This window comes from Neofelis nebulosa, chromosome 1 (assembly GCF_028018385.1).
Source record: "Neofelis nebulosa isolate mNeoNeb1 chromosome 1, mNeoNeb1.pri, whole genome shotgun sequence".
NCBI lineage: Eukaryota > Metazoa > Chordata > Mammalia > Carnivora > Felidae > Neofelis > Neofelis nebulosa.
In genome coordinates, this window is record NC_080782.1 from 53,047,200 (window position 1) to 53,071,868 (window position 24,669).

The 24,669-nt window shown below is 37.2% G+C and overlaps 1 protein-coding gene across 4 annotated transcripts in view; it reads right to left on the bottom strand.

Annotated features, from left to right (window-relative positions):
• The window catches only part of GABRB2 (gamma-aminobutyric acid type A receptor subunit beta2), a 247,237-nt gene that overhangs the window by 144,672 nt on the left and 77,896 nt on the right, over positions 1-24,669 (bottom strand). For all 4 annotated transcript variants that reach the window (XM_058722442.1, XM_058722419.1, XM_058722431.1 and 1 more), the window contains one exon: positions 22,662-22,882. In XM_058722442.1, coding sequence (XP_058578425.1) covers positions 22,662-22,882 — 221 coding nt within the window. The remainder of the gene's footprint in view (positions 1-22,661; positions 22,883-24,669) is intronic.

Here is a 24,669-nt window from a genome sequence, read left to right on the forward strand (position 1 = left end):
CAGAGAATGAGTTAGAGGTACCACTGGAACCTGAACCAATGATAATTTTACCCAAAGTTGACTACAACACACTGGGGCTAAGGCTTTGTTCTAGTCAGTATGGAACCATGTGGACATATGCCCCAAGCCAGGCCATCTCTGAAGTTTCAGTGCAATCTCCATTCTATTAATATATGTCTTTAAGTTCTAGATTATTTCTCATTAGTCTCAAAGTAAACAAACAATGTAGCAGATGGATACAGGTCAAAATAAAATTTTAAAAAGTGTGAGTATTGGTTCTCTCTTCTTGGCATTAATGCAGTAGAGAGGAAAGAACATGTCCTAGGGAGTCATTTGGTCATGCAGACTTGAGTACAAACACTAGTGTTTACCATTTCCTAGTCATGTCATTTGAGGAGGTTAGTTTGCTTGTCTTTAAAATGTAAATAACGATGCCTAGCATCTAGGGTTGCTGGAGAATAACACGTAACTGTATAACTTGGTGGCATGCTATCATACCACTTGAATGACAATGTCATAAAACTCGGTTTTCAAACATTTATTTAAGAAAGTCAAGGACAGAATGAGTAATTTAATAATTAGGAAAGGATGTTCTGATGTGAGTACTTACGGTCAAGTTCCCTAGGAACTGTAATTTTAAACTAAGCAATGTTAACAACCAATTAAATTACCAAAAAAAACCTGCTCTACCATTCATATAATCTAGATCAGTGAAGCATTCGACATTGTTAAAGCAGAAATATGTAAGGATGAGTTATACAAAGTATTTTTATTAAGATTAATTGCTTTTATAATGTATACAAATGTACAGTTGTATAATGTATTATAAGATAGAAAAATTTGAGTTAAAGCCAATTTTCATAGTTAAAGGAAATGAGCCAAGTTACTGTAAATCTTTAAGAAAACTGATGAATTGGGGAAATAAGCTTTTTAATAGAACAGAATTCTCCTGGATTTATAATTGTGACTCCAAAGACACAGAATTAGCATTCTTGGAAAAGAGGTGGGATAATATTTGGTATAAGTCTTGGATTTCAATCTGGATCTGGCATTTCCAGCCCTGTGACACTTGGGATATTATTAATCCCTCTCTGTTTCCTTTTCTGTAGCTTGTAGCTAGAAATGTCTGTTTTATATCAGTGCTATGAGAAATCAAACAAATGATGTCTAGGAAGCACTCAGAGAAATTATTTGCAAATCCTCAATGTCAGGTAGATGGTAACTGCTCTTATCACTATTCTAGCCTATTTTAAGACTGTGAGTGAGGTCAAGGGGGAAGCAGGATATTTTTTTACAAAAAGAAAAAGAAGGGAATAATTAAAATTACGATCACAAAAAGTATTACAATTAATGCTTTGAACACATGGATAACATGATGACTTCTTATATTTAAAGTGATATAATTTATGTCAAATCTGGAATGGTAAATTCATATTTATGCCTTTGTTTTACATAATTGACAGGGATGCTCGGTCAAACAGCAGCTTCCATGACAGAAGGGGACACATTATGTATACCTAACAATCAGTAAAATATCCTACAAAAACTACATAAGAAAAAGGATTTAATAAAGAATAGTTTCTAGATTTCCTCTGTATGATTTTTACAAGTCTTAACCTTATAATGTTTTTTTTAAAGAAGAGACACAAAGCAGCAAGAAATACTTCCATACTCAGATTCATTTAAAAATAAATATCTAAGATCTTAGTAATTTCTTGAGTTGATTGTTCAATTTTCTCAGTCTGGAAAATACTATTTTATATTTAAAGCATAATTAATGTAATATTTTATTTCAGTGATATGGAACTGGTACTGTTTATAGGACTGGTGTTCTTAATTATAAAATGTTAACTAAAAATTTTGGGAGTGTTTTGTCTATCTAAGGAACTGGGACATGCACTATGATAAGGGAACAAGTTATATACAGAATAATACTTTGTAGGGACCAAACTATTAGACCACAGGCTAAATTTGACCATCCAGTTATTTCTTTATTTTTTAATTAACTTAAATTAAATTTTAATACCAGTACAGTTAACCTACACTGTTAAATTAGTTTCGGATATACAATATAGTGATTCAACAATTCCATATATTACCCAGTACTCATCAAGATAAGTGTACTCTTGGGGCGCCTGGGTGGCTCAGTTGGTTGGGCGTCCGACTTCGGCTCAGGTCATAATCTTGCGGTCCGTGAGTTCAAGCCCCACGTCGGGCTCTGTGCTGACAGCTCAGAACCTGGAGCCTGTTTCAGATTCTGTGTCTCCCTCTCTCTCTGACCTTCCCCCATTCATGCTCTGTCTCTCTCTGTCTCAAAAATGAATAAACGTTAAAAAATAAAAATAAAAAAAAGATAGGTGTACTCTTAATCCCCTTCACCTATTTTACCCATCCTCCCACCCACTTCCCCTCTGGTAACCATCTGTTTGTTCTCGATAGTTAAAGGTCTGTTTCTTGGTATCTGTCTCTCTCACTTCTCTTTTCTCCCTTTGCTTGTTAGTTTCTTAAATTTCACATATGAATGAAACCATATGGTATTTGTCTTTCTCTGACTTATTTCATTCAGCATTATACTTTCTAGCTCCATCCTTGTTACAAATGACAATATTTCATTCTTTTTTATTTTCGAATAACGTTCCATTGTGTATACATATGATGTATGTACACATATACCACATCTTCTTTACCCATCCATCAATGAATGGTTAGCACATGGCTTTAAAATGTGAGTTTAGGGGTGCCTGGGTGGCTCAGTCAGTTAGGCATCTGACTTCAGCTCAGGTCATGATCTCATGGTTGGTGAGTTTGAGCTCTGTGTCGGGCTCTGTCCTGACAGCTCAGAGTCTGGAGCCTGCTTCAGATACTGTGTCTCCTTTTCTCTCTGCCCCTCCCTCACTTGTGCTCACTCGCTCATTCTCTCTCTCTCTCTCTCAAAAAATAAGTAAACATTAAAAAAATTAAATCTTCGTATCCTCTCTCTTTCCCCATTTAAAAAAAATAAATGAAATATGGATTTCAGGGTGCCTGGATGGCTCAGTCAGTTAAGTGTCCCCCTTTGGCTCAGGTCATGATCTCATGGTTCGTGAGTTCGAGCCCCACATCAGGCTCTGTACTGACAGCTTGGAGCCTGAAGCCTGCTTTAGATTCTGTGTCTCCCTCCGTGCTCACGCTCATGCTCTCTTTCTCTCAAAAATAAACATTTAAATTTTTTTTTAATGTGAGTTTAAAGGCCTTTAATGAAGACATGTAGTTTCCAGATTCTTTAAGTGCCCATCCTTCCAGATTCTCGTCACGTAGTAATCCAGCCAGGCCCAGTGGATGTTTGACTCTGTGACACTGGCTTAAAGATATAGACATACCTCAGAGATACTGAAGATTTGCTTCCAGACCGCGACAATAAAGCCAATATCATAATAAAGTGATTCAGGTGAATTTTCTAGTTTCCTAGTAATATAAAAATTATGTTTACACTGTAATCTATTAAATCTGTAATCAATTGTGGTCTATTAAGTGTGCAATAATATTATGTCAAAAAAATGTACACACCTTAAAATACTTTATTGCTAAAAAATGCTAACCATTATCTGATCTTTCAATGAGGTGTAATTCTTTTGCAGGTTGAAGATCTTTCATCAATGTTGGTATCTGCTGACCCATCAAGGTGAGCGTTGCAGAAGGCTAGGGGTGGCTACGCCAATTTCTTAAAGTAAAACAACAATGAAGTTTGTTGCACTTACTGACTCTTCCCTTCACAAACGATTTCTCTGTAGCATCAGAGCAGATACCGTTTTGACAGCATTTTACACATAGCAGAACTTCTTTCAAAATTGGTGTCAGTTCTCTCAAATCTTGCCACTGCTTTATCAATTAAGTTGATGTAACATTCTAAATGCTTTGTTGTCATTTCAACAATTTCCACAAGCATCTTCGCCAGGGGTAGATTCCAACTCAAGAAACTACTTTCTTTGCTCATCTCTGAGAAGCAAGTCCTCATCCGTTCCAGTTTCATCATGAGATGGCAGCAATTGAGTCACATCTTCAGGCTCCACTTCTTAATTGGAGTAAGTAGCTATAGAGGTGGTGGAAACAGCCAGAGAACCGCATCTGCAGTTACTTCCTCCAATGAAATCTTGACTCCCTCAAAGTCATCCATGCAGGTTAGAAGCAACTTCTTCCAAAGTCCTGTTCATGTTGATCATTTGACCTCTTTCCATGAAACACTAATGTTCTTAGGGGCATCTAGAATGGTGAATCCTTGAGAGAAGTTTTCAATGTACTTGCCCAGATCCATCAGAGGAATCAGTATCTATGGCAAGTATTGCCTTATGAAATGTATTTCTTAAATAATAAAACTTGAAAGTGACAATTACTCCTTGATCCATGGGCTACAGAATGGATGTTGTGTTAGCAGGAACACAAACAACATTAATCATGCTGTACATCTCCACCAGAGCCCTTGGGTGATCAGGTGTTTGTCAATGAGCAGTAATATTTTGAAAGGAATTTTTTTTTCCTGAGCAGTAGGTCTCAACAGTGGACTTAAAATATTCAGCAAACCATGTTGTAAACAGATGTGTTGTCATCCAGGAGTTGTTGTTCCATATGTAGAACAGAGGCAGAATAGATTTAGCGTAATTGTTAAAAGCTCTTGATTTTCAGAATGTAAATGAGCACTGGCTTCCACTTAAAGTTACCAGCTGCATGAACTCCTTACAGGAGAATCAGCCTATCCTTTAAAGCTTTGAAGCCAGGCATTGACTTCTCCTCTCTAGCTATGGATATCCTAGAAGGTATTTTTTTTAATGGAAAGCGGTTTTGTCTACATGGAATATCTGTTGTTTGGTGTAGTCACGTTATCAGCTCTCTTAGCTAGACCTTCTTAATAACTTGCTGCAGCTTCTACCTCAGCGCTTGCTGCTTCACTTTGTACTTTTCTGTTATGAAGATGGCTTCTTTCCCTAACCCTCGTGAACCAACCTCTATTAGTTTCAAACTTTTCTTCTGCAGCCTTCTCTCCTCTCTGAACCTTCATAGATTGAAGAGAGTTAGGGCCTTGCTCTGCATTCGGCTTTGGCCTAAGGGAACGTTGTGGCTGATTTGATCTTCTATTTAGACTACTACAACTCTCTCCATATTAGCAATAAGGCTGTTCTACTTTCTTATCATTCGTGTGTTCAACAGAGTAACACTTTTAATTTCCTTCAAGAGCTGTTCCTTTGCTTTCACAACTTGGGAAGCTGGTGCAGGAGGCTGAGCTTCCCACATATCTAAGCTTTTGACATGCCTTTTTCACTGAGCTAAATCATGTCTAGCCTTTGATTTTAAGTGAGAGACATGTGACTCTTCCCTTCACTAGAACACTAATTTTAATACTGTTGTGTCTCAGGAAACATGGGGGCTTGAGGAAAGGGGGACACCTGGGGGAAACGGACACTCGGTAGAAAAGTGAGAACACACACAACATTTATCAAGTAAGTTTGCCAACTTATGGGGTGCAGTGTGTGATGCCCCAAAACAATTAAAATAGTAACATTAAAGATCACTGAACACAGATTACCATAACAAATATAACAATCATGAAAAAGTTGTAAGTATTGTGAGAATTACCAAACTGTGACACAGAGACATGAAGTAAGCAAATACTAGAGGGAAAATGGTGCAAATAGCCTTGTTTGATACAGGTTGCTACAAACCTCCAATCTGTAAAAAAAAAATGCAGTTATCCGTGAAGTACAATAAAGAGATGCACAATAAAACAAGGTATGACTGTAGTTAAAAGCTGAAACCCACTTAAATATGCTGAAGTAGAGGGTTGGCAACATACAGCATCACCTCCAAATATAAGAGATTAAGTAGCTTCAAAGTCATACTGCAGAAAAATGAAGGAATAATATTAAGTGAATAAAGAAAATTATGAAATGGACATATAACATAATCACAGTTTTATGTGAAAAAACATTCAAAGAATACAGAAGGGAACCTGACAATGATAGGTATCTCTGAAGGTATTTTTTTCTTCAAAATTTGATACTTTTTAAAATACTCTACTTTTCAAATCTTTGATCACTAGCATTTATTATTTACGTACCTGGAAGACAAACTCTTAGTCTTACTAAAAAAGGAAAGGAGGGGCGCCAGGGTGGCTCAGTCAGTTGAGCGTCTGACTTCAGCTCAGGTCATGGTCTCCCGGTTTGTGAGTTCGAGCCCTGCATCTGTGCTGACAGCTCCAGAACCTGGAGCCTGTTTTGGATTCTCTGTCTCCCTCTCTCTGCTCCTTCCCCACTCATGCTCTGTCTCTCTCTCTCTGTCTCTCAAAAATAAATAAACATTAAAAAATTAAAAAGGAAAGGAGAGAGAGAGAGAGAGAGAGAGAGAGAGAGAGAGAGAGGGAGAGAAATGACTTTCTTGAATGAATACATATAAAATACTGGGCAGAGGACCCAATAATTTTTCAAACCTCCAATGCCTCATCATTTTATAGACACGACTTTACAACAATGTCAACAGTCATGCTGCAAATCCTATCAGCTCATACAGCCTATAGACATAGCAGACATAGAACAATGATGTTTTAAATTGAATAATCTATGAACAAAATCTTTTGTCTACAAAATATGTGGCTAGAATTTAAATTTACAAGATTTTTTTCCTATAATGTAGGAGCCATAGCTAGGAAAGCAAATCATTCACAAGTTATGTATCTTCAAATATGAAGACTAATTTTTATCAGTTGTAATAACCTATGTGTCCAGAGAAAGGTAAAAAGGGCAATATAGAGTGACTGTTAGAATTTCATAAGTCAGATACACTTGGATCCAATATTCAGCTCTGCAATCACTAGCTGTGTGACATTAAGCACATTAGTTTTTTTTGAGCTTCGGTTTTCTCTTGTGTAAAAAATATCTACTTCTTAAGAGTTAAAGTATATGAAGTATTTAGTATACTGTGCCTGGCACAAAATAACTACTAAATAAATGTGAATTAAAATGAATGTTTGAATGAGCAATAAATGAATGAAAAAAATTTTTAAAAACGTGGAAATAAATAAAATGTTATAAGCAAAAGTACAGGCAATTTGTCAATCAATTTTGGGAAGGTATTCAAATCTAGTCTTATGTAGAATCTTCTCCCACCAGCACATGGTCAGTTGCCCCAAGGAAAGCTTAATGGAAACGAAAGCTTGCTATCTGCTATGAGGAATTTTAACTAACAGTACCAGAGATCTCTTCCCATCAGCAGAGAGAAATGGGTGTGTATGCTCCCTTCCATTGCTGAGCAATCTGCCCACAGCAGTGCAGAGAGCATCACTGTTCTGGGGACTTTTGTATTCCATGGGTAGCAGCTACTCAGTGACCATTACCTGGGTCAGATTGCAAAGAATTCCCAGCCACTGGCGTTCATCTGCTCTACCCTGCCATTGCATTTCATCTTTGTTTCTCCTGTTTTTTGATTTGGAGTCCCCCTCTAGCCTTGTGACATGTTTCCCCATCTGCTCATGCAGATGGTGTATCCAGAGAAGTAAAAAATTCTGGTGTCCCTAAATCCCTCCTGATGCAGTCAGTTCTCTTTAACACAGAGCAGTGGAGGAAATATATGAGGGTTTGCAAACTACATTTTAAAGCACAGAAAGGTCATGGCTCACATAAGGAATACATTCATGTTTAGTGTCTAGTCTGTAGCGAATGTTGTCTGCTTAAGTAAGCCCATACCCTGACATACTCCTGAACGAAATTGTGTGTGCAACAGCTGACAGAACCTGAAATATGGAATTAAACCTTGCCCTGTCACTCAACCCCTACCAAATCTTAGCAGTCAGCAATTACACTAATGACCTCTGGAAATTTGGCTCCATGTATATTTTACACTTTTTTTTCTATCCATGCTTAGAAAAGCTGGAAACTTGCAAGGACAAAAGCTTTTTGAAATGAAAGAAGATTTTCACTAAAGAATAGTAATTTGATTTTACACAATTTTTAAAATACAACAAAAGATGAAATTGAGCCTAGCATCCCACTCATGTTGGAGGAAACAGAAGCCTGAGCATCAATCAAAAAGAACAAAATCACAAATAAAGGAAAAGTAACTCCGCAATATAGCCTCTTCCTCATCTAAGATGTCTGAGATTTGCATAATGAAATAAGCACTAAAACTAAAACCTATTCGGGGCGCTGGGTGGCTCAGTCAGTTAAGCTTCCAACTCTGGCTCAGGTCAGGATCTCAAGGTTTGTGGGTTCCAGCCCCGCGTCGGGCGCTGTGCTGAAAGCTCAGAGCCTGAAGCCTGCTTCAAGATTCTCTGTGTCCCTTTCTCTCTGTCCCTCCCCTAATCACACTCTGTCTCTCTCTCCCTCAAAAATAAACATTAAAAAAAAAAACCCTAAAACCCATCCAATGACATAGACCAAATTCAGCCTCGTAGGTGATTCCACAATCCTTAGTGTTCTCAAATTGGAATGTCAGGTAATCCATATTATTTGAAACTTGGCCTCTCAGACTAAAATACTACTTGTTTTATGCCTAGATTTTAGAAGTGCATTTTCACTCCTGTGTTGATTTTCCCCTCTGTTCTTTCAGTGTGCATCCTTTCCCAGTCCCAGGCCACCCATGCAGCTGACACAAACTTTTCCTCCTTGAGAGTAACTCCACCCTCCAACAAATAAAGATCAGACCTATGGGTTGTCTCATCCCTTCATGACTGGGTGATGACTGTGCAGAGATTAAGTAACTTAACAAGGATCCATGAACCAACCATTAGTGAATAATGTTAGTGAAGTAGTGAGATATACAAAGTTGTCACATACTAAATGAGCTAAGAAAGGGCCAGTTGGGGATGCGGTGAAATGTTTCTCATTGTCACACCATAAACCCCTATTACATGGGCAGAAGGCTGACCCTTGTGTCCCATATGTCTAACTTCCCACAGGAAGTTAGATCAACCCATGGATTCCAACCCATGGATTCCAGCCAAAAGGGCTAAAATACTTATGATTTGGGAAAAACATTGTTATGAGCAATAAAAATGCTTCTTTTTTCCACATGGTAGTCAACCCTCACTCTTCCCACTTCCTGCCTTGCCTCCTATCACACAGAGAAAACATACACGTGCACACACATGTGCACAAACACACACACTGAAATATAAACAAGATAGTTCAAATAACATAAGGATATGCTATTTGCTAAACAAATCAATGAGAAACTATACACATTTTAATCATAAAATATTTGATAATCACAAATAAAAAAGAACATTCCCTTTAACTCAGCCATAATGAATTTTTCGAGGTATGTGTCTGAAAAGCACTAGTTCTCATTAGAAAGTGTTTTCTCACTGACTCATTATGTGGTAGAAGGCTAATATGGGTCACCTAAATTCCACATTTATACAACTCTCTTCACCTTCACATCTCTGTGTATCTTTTAAGACACCACTGGGACTGCAAATAATAAAATAACATACGAAAATACTACACCAATGGAAATTTCTACACAGTCAACTCATTTGCATTTAAGTCACAACCTGGAAAATTGAATTCATGATAAATGCTGATCCTGTCTTTGTTTTCAGAATGACTTCTTATCATCTGTCGAACCGGTATCACCTCTAGTACCATCTCACTGGTAACGTAGTTCTCCCCACTAATAAAGAGAAATGCACACGGTGTCTACTAGGTAGGACGATCAGATTTTTTCACCTCATTAAAACATAATAATCTTTGGTAATTGGGTTCTCCATGATACCGATTTGATTTTATGCTTCTCTTTCTTCTTAATTTACCTCAGAATGCAAATCCATTCTTTAAAAACATTAGATGTGATTTTGCCTGAGTTGCTTGCATTGAGACTGAATGATAAATCAATTTGAGATAAGCCTCCAGAGACCACAGGATCCCCTCTAACTGATAAACAAAGTCAGGTAGTTACACTGATAAGATAGGAAGTACTGTGGAGAAACCACTATTACTTATTCATTCTTGCAGACATTCATTCAACAAATAGTTTTGCACTGACCCTTCTGAGACAGGCACTATGCAAGTTGCTGGGATACAGCAGGGGGAAAAAATAGAGGTCTCTGCTCTCATGGAGATTATCATTTATCGTAACATGGCCAATAGTAAACACTATTTTACTGTTTTATTTTTATTTATTTTACTGTTTACTATTAGTATAGTGTTTATGAAAAATGCATTTAGTTATAAAGCACACAAAATGCAGAAATGTGATAGAGAGGAAACAGAAATTTGGGGTAAAGCAGCATTACTTAATTTTCTTCCTGTGAGCACATAAGTGTGTTCTGTCCTTAGGACCATGGTGCTTTTGTTCTAACTGGATCATTGCTCAGATTTCTGCCTGTTGGTCTTGATAAATAACATCTTGATTCAGATGTCACTCCTCAGATAGGATTCCACCCCCCTTCTCCATCACTCTTTATCAGATCATTCATCCTGTTTAATTTTCTTCATGGAATTTATAACAATTTGCAATCCTCAAGTTTATTATTAAATAGCCTCTTTTTTTTTTTTGCAGGTTGTTTATATGTTTCCTTTATTAAGTACATGCCTCTGGAGTTAGGGACTATGTCTGGCTTATTCACTTCTGCACCCCCATTCCCCACCTAGAGAAATAAGAAGTGCTTACATGGCAGCTGATTGGGTGGACTGATGGATAAATGAATTGAGGGTTCAGAAATTCACTTGACTACAATGGCCTTGTTTCATTAAACATAAATTAAAACACTAGTATTTTCTCATGCTTCCTTTGAGTACACTACACAGACATTCCTAACATTAGGGTAGTCACCATTACTAACAGCAATCAGCTATCAGTCTAATGAAAATTCTAAGTGAGTCTGTGTCTGCTCTGCTACCTCCTAGGCCATGCACTGGGCCGTTCCCCTGCATTAAACCTATTAGAACATGAAGGGCATAAACTCTAGAGTCAAACAGCTTAAATTCTATTCCCAGGCTTGACACGTGAAGTTGTGCTGCTTTGAACAAGTTACTGGATTTGTCTAGGTCTCAGTTTCCTTTTCTTTTTTTTTTTTTTTTTTTTTTTTTTTTTTTTTTATTTTTGGGACAGAGAGAGACAGAGCATGAACAGGGGAGGGGCAGAGAGAGAGGGAGACACAGAATCGGAAACAGGCTCCAGGCTCCGAGCCATCAGCCCAGAGCCTGACGCGGGGCTCGAACTCACGGACCGCGAGATCGTGACCTGGCTGAAGTCGGACGCTTAACCGACTGCGCCACCCAGGCGCCCCTCAGTTTCCTTTTCTATAAAAATGGAATGATATGAATATCTGCCAGATGGGATTATTTGAGGATCAGAAGGTATAACAAATGAGCAGCAAATGATATACAGCATGTGCCTAATTGATTTTGATGGTTGCCATTATCTTGGTAACTGCAGCAATGAATAAGACCACAACAAGTATTTATTACCCACCTACTGGGGCTGGCTGTTTCACCTAAGTTACATTATTTAATTCTGATTATATTCCCATAAGTTAAATGATATTATTTTCAATTTAAAGTTGGTAGGTAACTTTTTAAAAAGCCACAAAACCTACAAAAAAAAAAAAACCCAAACTCCAGAACCTGGCCCTCTTGCACTATCCTATCCTACTTTGCTCTTCATCTCACTATTACATATCTTCTCATCCCACTAAACTCCAGGTTTTGAGTCTCAATTTTTGGTTGTCTCATGTGTCTTTGTGTAACCCCAGTACCCTAGCACAGTGTTGGTACATAATAAGGATTTAACACCACTATCCCCTCTTGCCAAATATCATCTGGTACTAATCACGACAGAAAATAGCAGGATCGTCAAAGTTAGACACATGTGGCATTCTTACAATGGCAATTAATCTCTACAAAGAAGTCAGTGTGTGCTGAGGACTCTACTAAGTGCTTTACAAATCTTTGTTCACTTAATCTCCCCAGTAATCCTATAAGGTGGGGGTACTCTAAAGCCCTACATCACTGACAAGGGAGTTGAATGTCAGAAAGATGAAGCATAGCTAATTTGTGACAGAGGAAGTCCTTGAAACAAGGCAGTCAGATCCCAAACCCAGGCTCTTGATCCTTGGGTAACACTGCTTGTCCTGTGTTCTGTGGCCTCACTATGCAGTGATGGAAAATGCCTCCCAGCATATTGATGCCACAAGAAGTTTTGGTCTTTATCCTGATTTTTTTCAGTTTCCCTTAGTTGTTAGACTATTACAGCTGCTAAAATAAAAGTCCTAATTATTTTCTCTATTATGGCTAGTGAGAACAACCCAACATGGAATTAATATCTTCCTCCAAGGATTTATGGCCAGTTAGCATTTTGTTGCCTTTTATTCTGTCCATAAGAGTGCAGATAATGGGCTACTTCTGAGAAGTAAAATAGCTTGAGCATTTCATAATGTGGTGACTGTGATTTGAGTCTTTAAGCTATTATACTGGCCTGGTTTCCAAAAGGAAGGTTTGCTTTTATTTGTGACCTCCAGAATAAAAAGGTAAGGATACACAAGAAATCCTCTCTTACTAACCATTTAGCAAATCAAGGCATTAAAACTTTAACCAAAAGTCCTTTAACAAAAAATTTTAGAGATTATATCCTTAGGTTACATTGCCTTTTATCTCCTTTAATTTTTTTTTTTCTTCTCCATGGGGAATAGGCTGAAAAACACTTCAGTGAAATAAATCTTTTTTTTTACTTATGCCACAAAACAAATACAGATTTTCTTCAGTGTACTCTGGGATCTTCCCTAATAGTCTTATAGACAAAGGTACTTTTCTAGTTGCCTGAAAGTCAGAAGTATGACTAAGCTTAGTACTTTCTCTGTCCCCCCTTCCAGGATGAGTATTGATGGTAGACTTAGGGTCAAGGATCTTAGTGTAAGAATGACATCTGTGAATTCTTGACATGAAAGTGTACAGGTTACTGGGGTAATTCCTTCCCAGATTATGAGGAATACAGCATGTTCAATCCGGCAGAAAGCTGGACAGAGTAACTCTAGAGTGGCTTTCAGAGCTCCTAGGAGCCAAAAAGCTAGGTGGCCTTCTCACTTCTACTAAGGTATTACATCTTTGGCTGAGATTTAATCTAATCTTGAAGTGGCTGCTTTTTACTTAGCCTGCAACCGAACTCCACAACATGGCTATATTATTCTGGAAAAGAAGAGAATTTCAAAATCCCTATACCCCCAATTCAAACTGAACTTCAATTCAAACTTCCTTGAACTTGAGGATTCAAAAACATGAAACAAAAATAACTTTCTGCATCTAAATTGTACAACAGAAAATCCCCCAAGGATAAAGGATGAAAGTAGGGGTGATGATCTTAACTTACACCTGAGGGATATACTATACGTGCTGTAAATATGGAAATGGCTACAGGGTAGCCAAAAACAGTGCACAAATCCCCATCATGGAGCCTGTTTAAGACTGAGAAAGTCATAATTATTTATTTACGAATAGCGACTAGGACAGTCTCTCTAGGGGGAGGCTCCTTTTATGAGCATTGGAAATTTGGGCTCTCCATTCTTCTTCCGTCAAGATTTTCAGTACCTGCTTTCCCTAAGGGTCTTTTGCATCCATCTACCTGGACAGATACTGTATTTTTGCAGAGTCTGAGGAAGTGACTGAGATCATGGGCTTTGAGTTCAATTCTGAGCCTCAAACCAACCAGCAAGATATTTACTTCTCCAAAGCTTCAGTATTCTCAACTATAAAATGGAAATAACAGTAGCCTCCTTCACAGGGTTGTTTAATGCAGATAATTCAGGGCATGACATATAGAAAGTACTTGATACACATTACTACTACTGCTCCTACCACGACTACTACCAATAGCAGGTAATCACTCTCTTAATTAAACAAGTGCTCATTTATATTTGACTTGAAAGGTCTTTGTCTAATTAAAAATCTGACAGGAGCTAACTCCTTACAAAGACTATCTAGGTTAACTGTATTTTGCTTATTTGCCAAGCAAGTTGCCAGCAAAAGCTGCCAACAAAATTCACCATTTTCATGAAATCAGAGTGTTACAAAAGTTACCCCAAACGTCACTGGAGAAGACTTTATCTTTAATGCTGAGGACAATCTACACTGTTTGAAGGTCAGAATTATAAGTCCCTTCTGTTTTCTTCAGTTTTAACATAAGACAGAGGAAAAAAACCTGTTGCTGATATATATATGTCCAAATATATACACACATATGCATATGTACACATACTTATATACCTATAAATTGATACATTTGCATATTTATATCTATAAATAGAGATAAACACCTGTATACAAACATATATGTAACAGCTATAATTTTAATCATCCACTAGGAAATACTTTGCTTAAAATAAAATAAGTTAAATAATCAAATTAAATTAAATTATATTAAATTAAAAAGTGAAGATCTGGCTTCTTTCCATGCTGACAGTATTTTTGTGGCCTAGAGAGTTCACTCCCAATGAAATCAGGAATATGCAAGTGCTACCCCCAAAATGTGTTATGTATAGCGTTGCTGTATACAGATACATTCACGAGCCTATGAATAATGTGTCCTCAGCGATTTTAAGGCTTCTTTCCTTTGGAGACAAGGCCCAGTTCCATGGCACTCCTTTGTCTTCAATATAAGACGTATGTTCTCATTGGGCATAGGGCTGGTTTCTGCCCTTCTTTGAAACCCCTGGAGTCTCTGGTCATTCTTTTCCCCAGAAGTTCTTTCACAGCTTTGGTTTCAGGGCTGCCACATCTACAGCTGTCGTGTGACTGAAATCAGTGGACATGAGGACAACTAGGGACCCATTCAGCTGGCAGTGAATGAGACCCACTGACTACTGAAACACTATGAGTCAGTAAAAGTTAAGAAGAAGATAGTGGGCAGACTTTCTTTTCCTCTTTAATTTTTTTTTTATCTAACAGTCCAGCAAAATGTGGCAACAGAAAGAGCCCTAGATTATTTCTTAGGGCTGCTAAATACACACTGCCTCCATGTCTCAAGTCCAAAGAATGGTGTGATCCTGATTCTACTCTTTTCGATTAGGAATTGACTTATTTGCTGACGTCAGTCAATGATGACTCCATGCAACCAAATGACTCCAGCAGCAGCAGCAGCAGCAGCAGCAGCAGCAGCAGCAGCAATAACAAGCCCTGGATTAAGAGTTAGGAGTCTGGTGTTCTACTCTGTGCTTTGCCATTAACTGTGTGATATTAGACATAGTCCCTTCCCTCTCTGAACCTCCCTCTTCTCATTCCTAAAAAAGGAGGTGAACTTGAAGATGTCAGCTAATATTTCTAAATAGGGAAAATAATAAGCAAGAAATCTCTATAAAATTATTTACAGTTCAGGGCATCTGGGTGGCTCAGTCAGTTAAGCATTCAACTCTTAATTTCAGCTCAGGTCATGATCTCACAAATCATGAAATCGAGCCCCATATCAGGCTCTGGGCTGACAGTGAGGAGCCTGCTCAGGATTCTCTCTCCCCCTCTCTCTCTCTCTGCCCCTCCCTTGCTTGCACCCTCTCTCTCTCTCTCTCTCAAAATAAGTAAATAAACACTAAAAAAATTATTTATAGCTCCTTGGACTGGATATATTCTATAAAACACTATGATTGCATACACTGTTTCCCACAGAGTTGGAGAAAGATGAAGATGATTTTTCCTTCTCAGAAGAATGAGAAAGTCTAGAGAGCAGGGCGTCGCACCCTGGCCATTAGGACTGATATTCTTAATAAAATTTCTGTTTTTCTGCTTGACCAAATGCAATCACTATCTCTATGAAAATTAATTAAAGCAATTAGAAAATCTGAGTAGAACTTGATATTTTAATGTTTGATAGACTATGTTTCAGTGAGGGATGGCTACTTGATTATTTGCTTGTTTAATATCCTGTGGTAAAACTTTAGGAATAGAGGAAGAAGACAAAATTAACAAAATCTTGCCTGTCTAAATTCATTACAAGCTAACATTATCCTTTGCCATTTTCCCAATGACAGAACATACATAGCAGGAGGTGGGTGAATTGCCTTCTGCTTCCTGCTGAAATTTTCTTTAAGAATGTGAACCTTTAATCAGAAGTGACATGCTTCTGATCTAATATTACATATGGGAGGTGTATAGACACATGAACTCAAGCCCCCCCCCCCCCAGACCAAAAGACAAACAGCTATTTTTAGATGGGTCAGCTATTACTGAAAGACTAAGTCATTCTTTCCATAAGAACTGGCCTAATAAAATCAGCATTAGTACATCTCCAGAGTCATCTATTTAACCAGTGAGACTACAAATTGTAACAGCACAACTATAAGACTATAAATTGTGGGGCGCCTGGGTGGCGCAGTCGGTTAAGCGTCCAACTTCAGCCAGGTCACGATCTCGGGGTCCGTGAGTTCGAGCCCCGTGTCAGGCTCTGGGCTGATGGCTCGGAGCCTGGAGCCGGTTTCCGATTCTGTCTCTCCCTCTCTCTCTGCCCCTCCCCCATTCATGCTCTGTCTCTCTCTGTCCCAAAAATAAATAAAAAACGTTGAAAAAAAAATTTTAAAAAGACTATAAATTGTGCCACAATTTATAGTTTTTATTTGCCTGTCACTAAAATATTAAGTAAATTTTAAACGGTAGTCCTGAATTTCATAGCAACAACCACATATTTCACCTTATATGAAAACCATAAACCATATCCTGTATGGGATAAAGAAATATATCCCAAATATGTCCCATAATGGCTAAAGAATGGTGGTGAGGAGGGTTATAGTGACATGAAAACATGTTTATGATACATCCTTTGTCACAGAAAAAAAATTCAAGTCACAAAATAGTATGTAAAATGTAAATCTGTTTTATAAAAAATTTCCTATAAGCTTTTTTACTAGAAAAGTATCTAGAAGACTATAAAGCAAGGTACAGATAGTGTTTATCTCTAGGTGATAGAATTAAGAGTAATTTTATTTTCATAACTGTATTTTCTAATTTTTTAATAATAAATGTCTACCACCTCCTGATAGGAAGTCTTTTGTCTTAATTATGTTTGTTGAAGAGTTTCTAATGTTTGATAAAATGCTTATGATATAAATAATATGCAGTCCAATTTGGATTCAGATCTTAAATTTTAATGAAAATATATATTACATTAAAAAAGATGTCATCATTTGATAATTCAGGGTTTTTTTTTGTATGCCAGAATGTAATGATTTTGGTTTTGATTTCTTAATCAATCAGATATATTCAAGGAGATAAATATAATTGCTAAGTAACTGAAATATCATGTTAAATGCTTATGTACACAAAGAAAGGTGGGAGTATATATACCTAATATATTTATGCCACCCATTAGCAAAATCATAGGAATACGAAATTTGGGGAGCTAGAATAAAATTTAGAAGTCACTTAAATGAGTAATTGTAAGAACCATTAATTGTAAGACAAGGTCTCCTAATTTTCTGCTTAATGTAATTATTCATTTACTTTTTGAAATCCAACAAATATTTCCTATTGTAAGTAAATAACAATATAAATTCTATCTAGCATTCTTTATAATACCAACCACAGATTAAATCTGGTGTTTACCTGGTAGGGGTTTGGTGGATTCCCTAAAAGAAATCCAATATTTTCTATATTATTTTTCCTTGAACTGTTCTGAAAATGATTTGAATGGGCCAACCTTATTTGAGAATAATATATAGTTACTCTGTTTGAAATATTTCCTTTGTAAATTGCTAGGAATTCTTTGGCTTCATCAACTAGAAACTCATTTGTCACAAATTATCCAACTGGGTTAGTCCTGAGAAAATATTCTTCCTCCTGACAGAGGAATATATATCTCCTGACAGAAATCTCTAAATCGCATTGTTAAAGACAAGAGGAATCTGATTTTACAATCAAATTGGTGAAATTGAGCTATCAACCAGTCAAGAGTGAAGGTGAGAATGTATATTCAAAGATTTCATTATTCTTTAGCCACAAACTATAAATTTAAGTTTCAAAAAGGCACTATTTATAACTTTTGTTAATCATTCCTGTATCCCATAGACTGTTAAATAAGTTGAGAAAATAGACACACATGATAGGACATCAGGGGAAGAAAAGGAAAGACTTTTTAAAAGAAACTGCACAACATCTAATTAAATGAAAGTTACTGAGTGCATGCAACAAATGAGGCACTGGGCTGGGGCTACAGAGCAGTTGTTACTTACTTATTCATTCATTTTTTTATGTTTATTTATTTTGAGAGAGACAGAGAGAGAGAGAGAGAGAGAGAGAGAGAGAGAGAGAGAGGGAGGGAGAGAACAAATGGGTAAGGGGTAGAGAGAAGGAGAGACAGAATCCCAAGCAGGCTCCGCACCATCAGTGCAGAGCCCGAAGCAGGGCTCAAACTCACAAACTGCAAAATCATGACCCGAGCCAAGATCAAGAGTCAGAGGCTTAACCAACTGTGCCACCCAGGCACCCACAGGGCAGCTTTTAAAGTCTGCCTTGCCATTTGGGTCTCAAGCCAGGCATCCATTTTCCTTGCTCCAGATCTCACGCTGCCAAATGCAATGGCTGGAGTTAACTGGCTCCACTATACATTTTTTTTAGTGGTTCCCTTTTTCACTCTAGATCTGCCTGGGATAGACCTTCCCCATTTTCTTCAGTCCACTTGCTCTCTGACACTCTTCTCATTCTACACCATGGACCTGGTGTCCTACTTTGCTGAATTGTGAAAAGACAACTGGGCTATAATTCTATAATATAAAACAACGGCCTTGATATGCAAAGCCTTCCTTGTGCCAGCCTTCAAATATCCCTACATTAATTTATTCATTAAATAGTAGCACTGAACACTTATTATCTACCAGTTACTATGCTACTCCAAATATATAATTTCATTTTCTACTCTGATGTTAGATTATATATTCTTTTAGATTCATTAATTATTGATTCAGAGGATGACAGGTTATAAAAACCATAGCATACTGGTATCATCTAATTTACCCCCTCTGTTTTATATATGAGGAAATTAAAACCTGGATAAGGCACTCAAGGTTCAAAGAGAAGTTTATTATAAAAGCCCAAACTAAAACCTAAGTTTCATTATCGTTACACTTTGTTAAGGAAGTTGGTTGCATTGTCCACTTATATCCATTTATGTATGTGGTTCCTCAAAGCCACTGTATCTTAATGCAAGCCTGCTGAGTAGCTAGTGCGCTATCCTCAAAGCTCCTGATCTCCAAACATAACGTATCAGTATGAGTGCACTCAGAGTTCCTGCTGTGTACAATCAGATGCAAAGGACCACTCATGCAGAAGGACAACTGATTTCATAAGGAGGTCATCAAGGTTTTAACTGAAGAGTTTTGACCACTCCTTCCTGGGTTATGGCTTAACCTGGTTGTCTATGGTCAAGGATCTCACCCTCTGAGTCACATAACCTTTGAGATGTGCTGATCTCATTTTCAGACAGAGCTCCTGAAAGTAAATAACATATATAGATGATTCCCTACCTCCAAGAGATCAAAATAGCATTTCTTGGCTACAGACTTTTAAATCTTAAATGATATTTCCTGGATATTAGAACCAGATATTCCTAGGTCTCTGACACATAACATTTTTCCTTTTCCAAATTTTATCATAAAAATTTTCAAACCTACAGAAAAATTGAAAGACCAGCACAATGAAATCCTATATACCAATGATAAAATTAAACAAGCATTAATATTTTGCATACTACTTTCTCCTTTCTATGTTTTAATGCTTGAACATTTCACTAAAGAAAATCCTACAAAAAGAAATTTACTCAGATCCTCTGAATGTTCTCTCTACCTTCCTTGTCCCTGCCAATGTGTATGGATCTCAATGGGAGGGGAGTTTTAGGGTAAATAGGAAAAGTGACTATGTAGAGTGGAATCAACCCTACCATGGTAATTTTAATTGAATTCCTTTTACTTATATATTGCAAATGAACCTCCTGGAGTTGAGAAGGGAGTATGTGGTCTGCATTAAGCTTCTTGCCATGAAATAAATCATTCTATTATTTATCGGTAAAAAGTGGACTAGGATACTTGTAAATTTCTTGAAAAACTTGTTATCCATTTCAAAATCAGAATTAACAATACAACTGCTGGAACAATTACAATTCATGTGCCTTCTCTGTCTAGTAGTGTTAATTTCATGCATGTCAGCCGTGTTCGACACCCCTTGTTAGAAGAGGGGTTAAGAGAATGATGATTTTCTATTGTTGTGAGTTTGAGTTACAGCAATGTCATATAGTTGGTCTCAATGATAAGACTGAGCAGTCATCAATATTTTTGTCTGAGTATATAATGATATAAAGAAGCCTTATTTATCATCTATATTGGTGCTCTCTTTTCCTTCTCAGTTCCAAAGACATCTTGATTATTGATTTTCCCATCCATTCAACTTTGCATGTGAATTCAGAATTGACAACCTTTATTGAGCATATTTATGGTGTAGGCACTTTGTCAGTGTTGGATATACAAAGGAGAATACAACTTGTTCTCTGCTTTCAAGGTGGGTGTTGCAAGGAAATGGGAAGAGCTCAGGGTAATTTCTGCATGATTGCTGTGCAAATTAAGTGATTTGCTGGGCAAATGCCTCCAGCACTAGGTCTAGTGCTTTGCCAGAACTTGACATTTGCCAGTCCTCCCCCTCATTTACTGCCGAGTGGATAACATTATTTCTATGGCTCCTTGTTCCTTCTTCAGGATTCTGACCACACTCTGTGCTTAACTCTTAAAAAGTGGGAACTGAAACCTCTTTTCATCCCCCATCTCCCCCACAGCCTGCATGGTCACCCTCTCATCAAAGTCTTTGTGACACCTAATTTTTTTTAAGTTTATTTATTTATTTTGACAGAGAGCGAGAGAGAGCGAGAGAGAGGGAGAGAGAGAATCCCAAGCAGGCTCCACACTGGCAGCAAGAGCTCCAGGGGGGACTCAAACCCACAAACCATGAGACCATGACCTGACCCAAAACCAAGAGTTGGACACTTAGCCAACTGAACCACCCAAGCACCCCACACCAAATGTTTTATTGTTCATTCCAAGTGGTAAATTTAGCAAAATATAACTGTTAACACAATTCTTTCCATTAGCATTTTCAAAGCCCACCACCTTGGTGGAATCTTTGCAGACACTGCCAGTCAATTTATCTCTTTGGCATTTCTCTATTTTCTAAGACACGCATGTGAACACTGCCCATATCCAGTCCATCTTCTTACCTCTAATGGCTGACACAGAGCACAATCATGCTACCTCTGTTCCTCACCCTTACCCACTCTCCCTTGGTAGCCAAATGCTACTTTCTCTAAAAAATATGATCAACAAAGAAGCTGGTTCATAAGCACCTAAACAGGGGCACCTGGGTGGCTCAGTCGGTTGAGCATCGACTTCGGCTCAGGTCATGATCTCGCAGTGAGCTCGAGCCCTGCATTGGGCTCTGTGCTGACACCTCAGAGCCTGGAGCCTGCTTCTGATTCTGTGTCTCCCTCTCTCTCTACCCCTCCCCTGCTCATGCTCGCTCTCTCTCTCTCTCTCTCTCTCTCTCTCTCTGTCAAAAATAAACATAAGCACGTAAACAATGTGACTGTCAGAATATACCAGATAATGAAAACAAGACATAATAGATAAGAAAACTGTGGGAGTGAGAAGTATCCCCACGTAGTGATTAAGAGCTGTGACTCAGAACTTGGATCTGAGTTCAAATCTCATCTTCATAGCTTACTTTCTTTGTGATTTTAGGCAAGTTGTATCAGCCTCAGTTTCCTCATTTGAAAATAAAAATTATAACAGTTTCTAACTCATGAAATTGTTGTACAGATTAACTATAACAATGCATGGAAACCATTGATGATTTAACTCAATATCTGACCACTAACCCCTAATAAATGAATAATACCATTGTTGCTACCATCATAATTATGATAGGGTAACCACACATTTATGTAATAAGAAGTCAGAGAAAATGTAACATTTCAGAATTAAGAGCTTCTTCCCAATAATGCAAAGAAACCCTTTATATTGTTATAATGTAATTTTTCAGGGTAAGATAGATATCTTTTTTTTCCCTTTTCTTTCAGGAAACCATCTATTGCTTTTAATACAAAAATAAACTTTAAAAGAAGAAACATTTATTTTGCAATCCATCCTCACTTTAAGAGCAGAGCACCACAACTGTTTACTGACATGAAAGTTCATTATTAGTAAACATCAGATAACAACTTTATTTATTTGCAAGCCTGATTACTCCTTGGAGGGAGAGAGGGCACAAAAAGCCTTCCTGTCACCAGAGAACCAGACCCAATTCACACAGTTTAGGAGAAATTTATGAAACAGAAATCTGCCATGCTCAAACAAGTATTCAGCATTCATAATTTGTTTCCATTCTAATTAAGCACTATAGCCCAGCTATTTTGATTGTTTATCCTTACTCCTTAAAGAAAGCAGCTTTAGGATCAGCAGCTGATGTTAGAAGATAATTCAGAAAAAATTATTTTTAGCTAGGACTAAGTCCCTTTGTATACATGCTCCCCTAAACTGTCAGATGTCTACTGGATAGGAGATTTAACTGCTTATCACAGAACCGAAGGAGTAATAAGGAAAACATCACAATATTTATTCCCCTCCAATAAAAATCAATAACGATTTCATTCAGAAAAAGTTCAATTTTGAAATGGACACTACAGACCTGAGGCCATAAAGAACGGTCCCATCTGGATGCAGGCGGATCATGCGGTTCTTGACAGTCACTCCATGCACAAATGACTTCTTATCATTCAGAAAGTAGGTATCGGGCACCCAGAGCTGGTCTGCCACTCTATTGTCCAGAGTCAAGTTTAAAGGTATTACATTATAGGACAGTCTCTTATCTCTCCAGGCTTGCTGAAAGTACATTGTCAAGGTATAATCCTGTGAATGTGAGAAGAAAATGGTTATTTTGTACCCAAATGGACTTGGGAGCTAGGCAAACACTTTAGTATTCATAAGAAAAGAAAATATATACAGCCAAACCCCAGAAACATATACTATTCATATATAGGCAAATATTAATTTATTAAACCCATTCTTACTGAAACTTGCTATGTATCAGGCACTGTAGCAGGCACTGTAAATACAGAAGTGAAGAGAGCATATCTTGGCAAAATTTATTATTATATTTTACCCAGGAAGAAAGATGGTAAGGAATAATTACTTAGTTTGTCAATGAGAATCCTAACCCATTTAATCAGGGTGAATTTCCCAGGAGAGGCGACGTTTACACTGAGACTTGTGTAGCTTCTCAGTAATCTAAACAATATCAACTCAGTATTTCAAGAGGATTTTAATCACAGGATACTAAATTATCAGGCCAGGCTCTTAGCTTTTGAGAAACAATGGGTTGCTATAAAGTGAGCACTGGTCTTGGAGTCTCAGCTCCTGTATTTCTCAATTGTTTCTAGCATGTAAATTTACACAACTTCTTTTTTGCTTAAGTTCCCTTAACTATAAATGGGGCTTTCAACACATACCTGATCTACACAGATTATGACAACTAAATGTATAACTCAAATGCAATTTGTAAACTACAAATAGCTATATATTATGAATAAAGCATTTACTATATGTTGTGCATGTTTTATCCATTAGATGCCTATGGGCACTATGTAATTGCTCTCTCACCCTCATTTGAATGATTTAATGAAAGACCAAATATTCATTGGAAAAGATAATTACCAATTTATTTTAAAATCATTTCACAGTGCCCTACTTGAGGGCTTTTGGAAAAAAAAAACGGAATTATGTATTAATCATTTCTGCAAACTGAAAACTAGCACAGTCCTAGGGCACAAATGGTGAATGAATGAACAAACGACTGAATGAATGAATATCCAATAAGGTACACCTATTGGATTTCTGCACGTTTGCATACTTTTATGGATGAGATACAAAATAAAATCTCTGTGAAGTCCCTGAATTCTTCCAATCCTCATTGATATTTATACATCCTAATTTGGTTATATAATTTAGAAATACAGCTTGTAAGATATTATCTGCTAAAAACACTGAAAAGTTTTAATGGGAAAAGTATAATCCTTCTGCAAAAAAAATTAAACATCTTTCCTTGTTTCACAAATATACAAATTTTGATCTTATTCAGAAGTCAATATAGGGCTAACTTCTGAATGAGTAGTGTAGAACCAACCTTCTATTCTAACAAAAAAACCATTAATATCCTCAAGTTATCTCAAGTAATTGTAGATGAAATTTCCTTTAGTGGATCACTTTAGTCAGTGATCTGAACTGCTCTGAAGCACTCTGCTTTTGTAAAAAAAATAGAATGAGGATCTCTAAAATAGCTTCTTGATTTATAGTAAAAGCAACCTTGTAGACTTATGAATTACATAACTAGAAAATATGAAAAGGAATAGATACACTTTTTGCATGACTCTGTGTTATAGCCTAAAAAATAGGAAATAAAATAGGCAATTTATATGGTGCTTAACAGGTCACATTTTGTGATTTCCAATTCTTGGAGATAAAATTGAGTATTTTATAATTATCTCTATTAGAAGATAAAGCTATTTATGCTTCTTTCATAATAAACCTCATTGAGATTTAGGGGAGATAATGCTGTCTGGAAAGTGCTCAGTCAGCTGAGATGCGTTTGGACACAGAAACTGTATTCTCTTTTGGGCTAAATAAATGGTACTACTGTG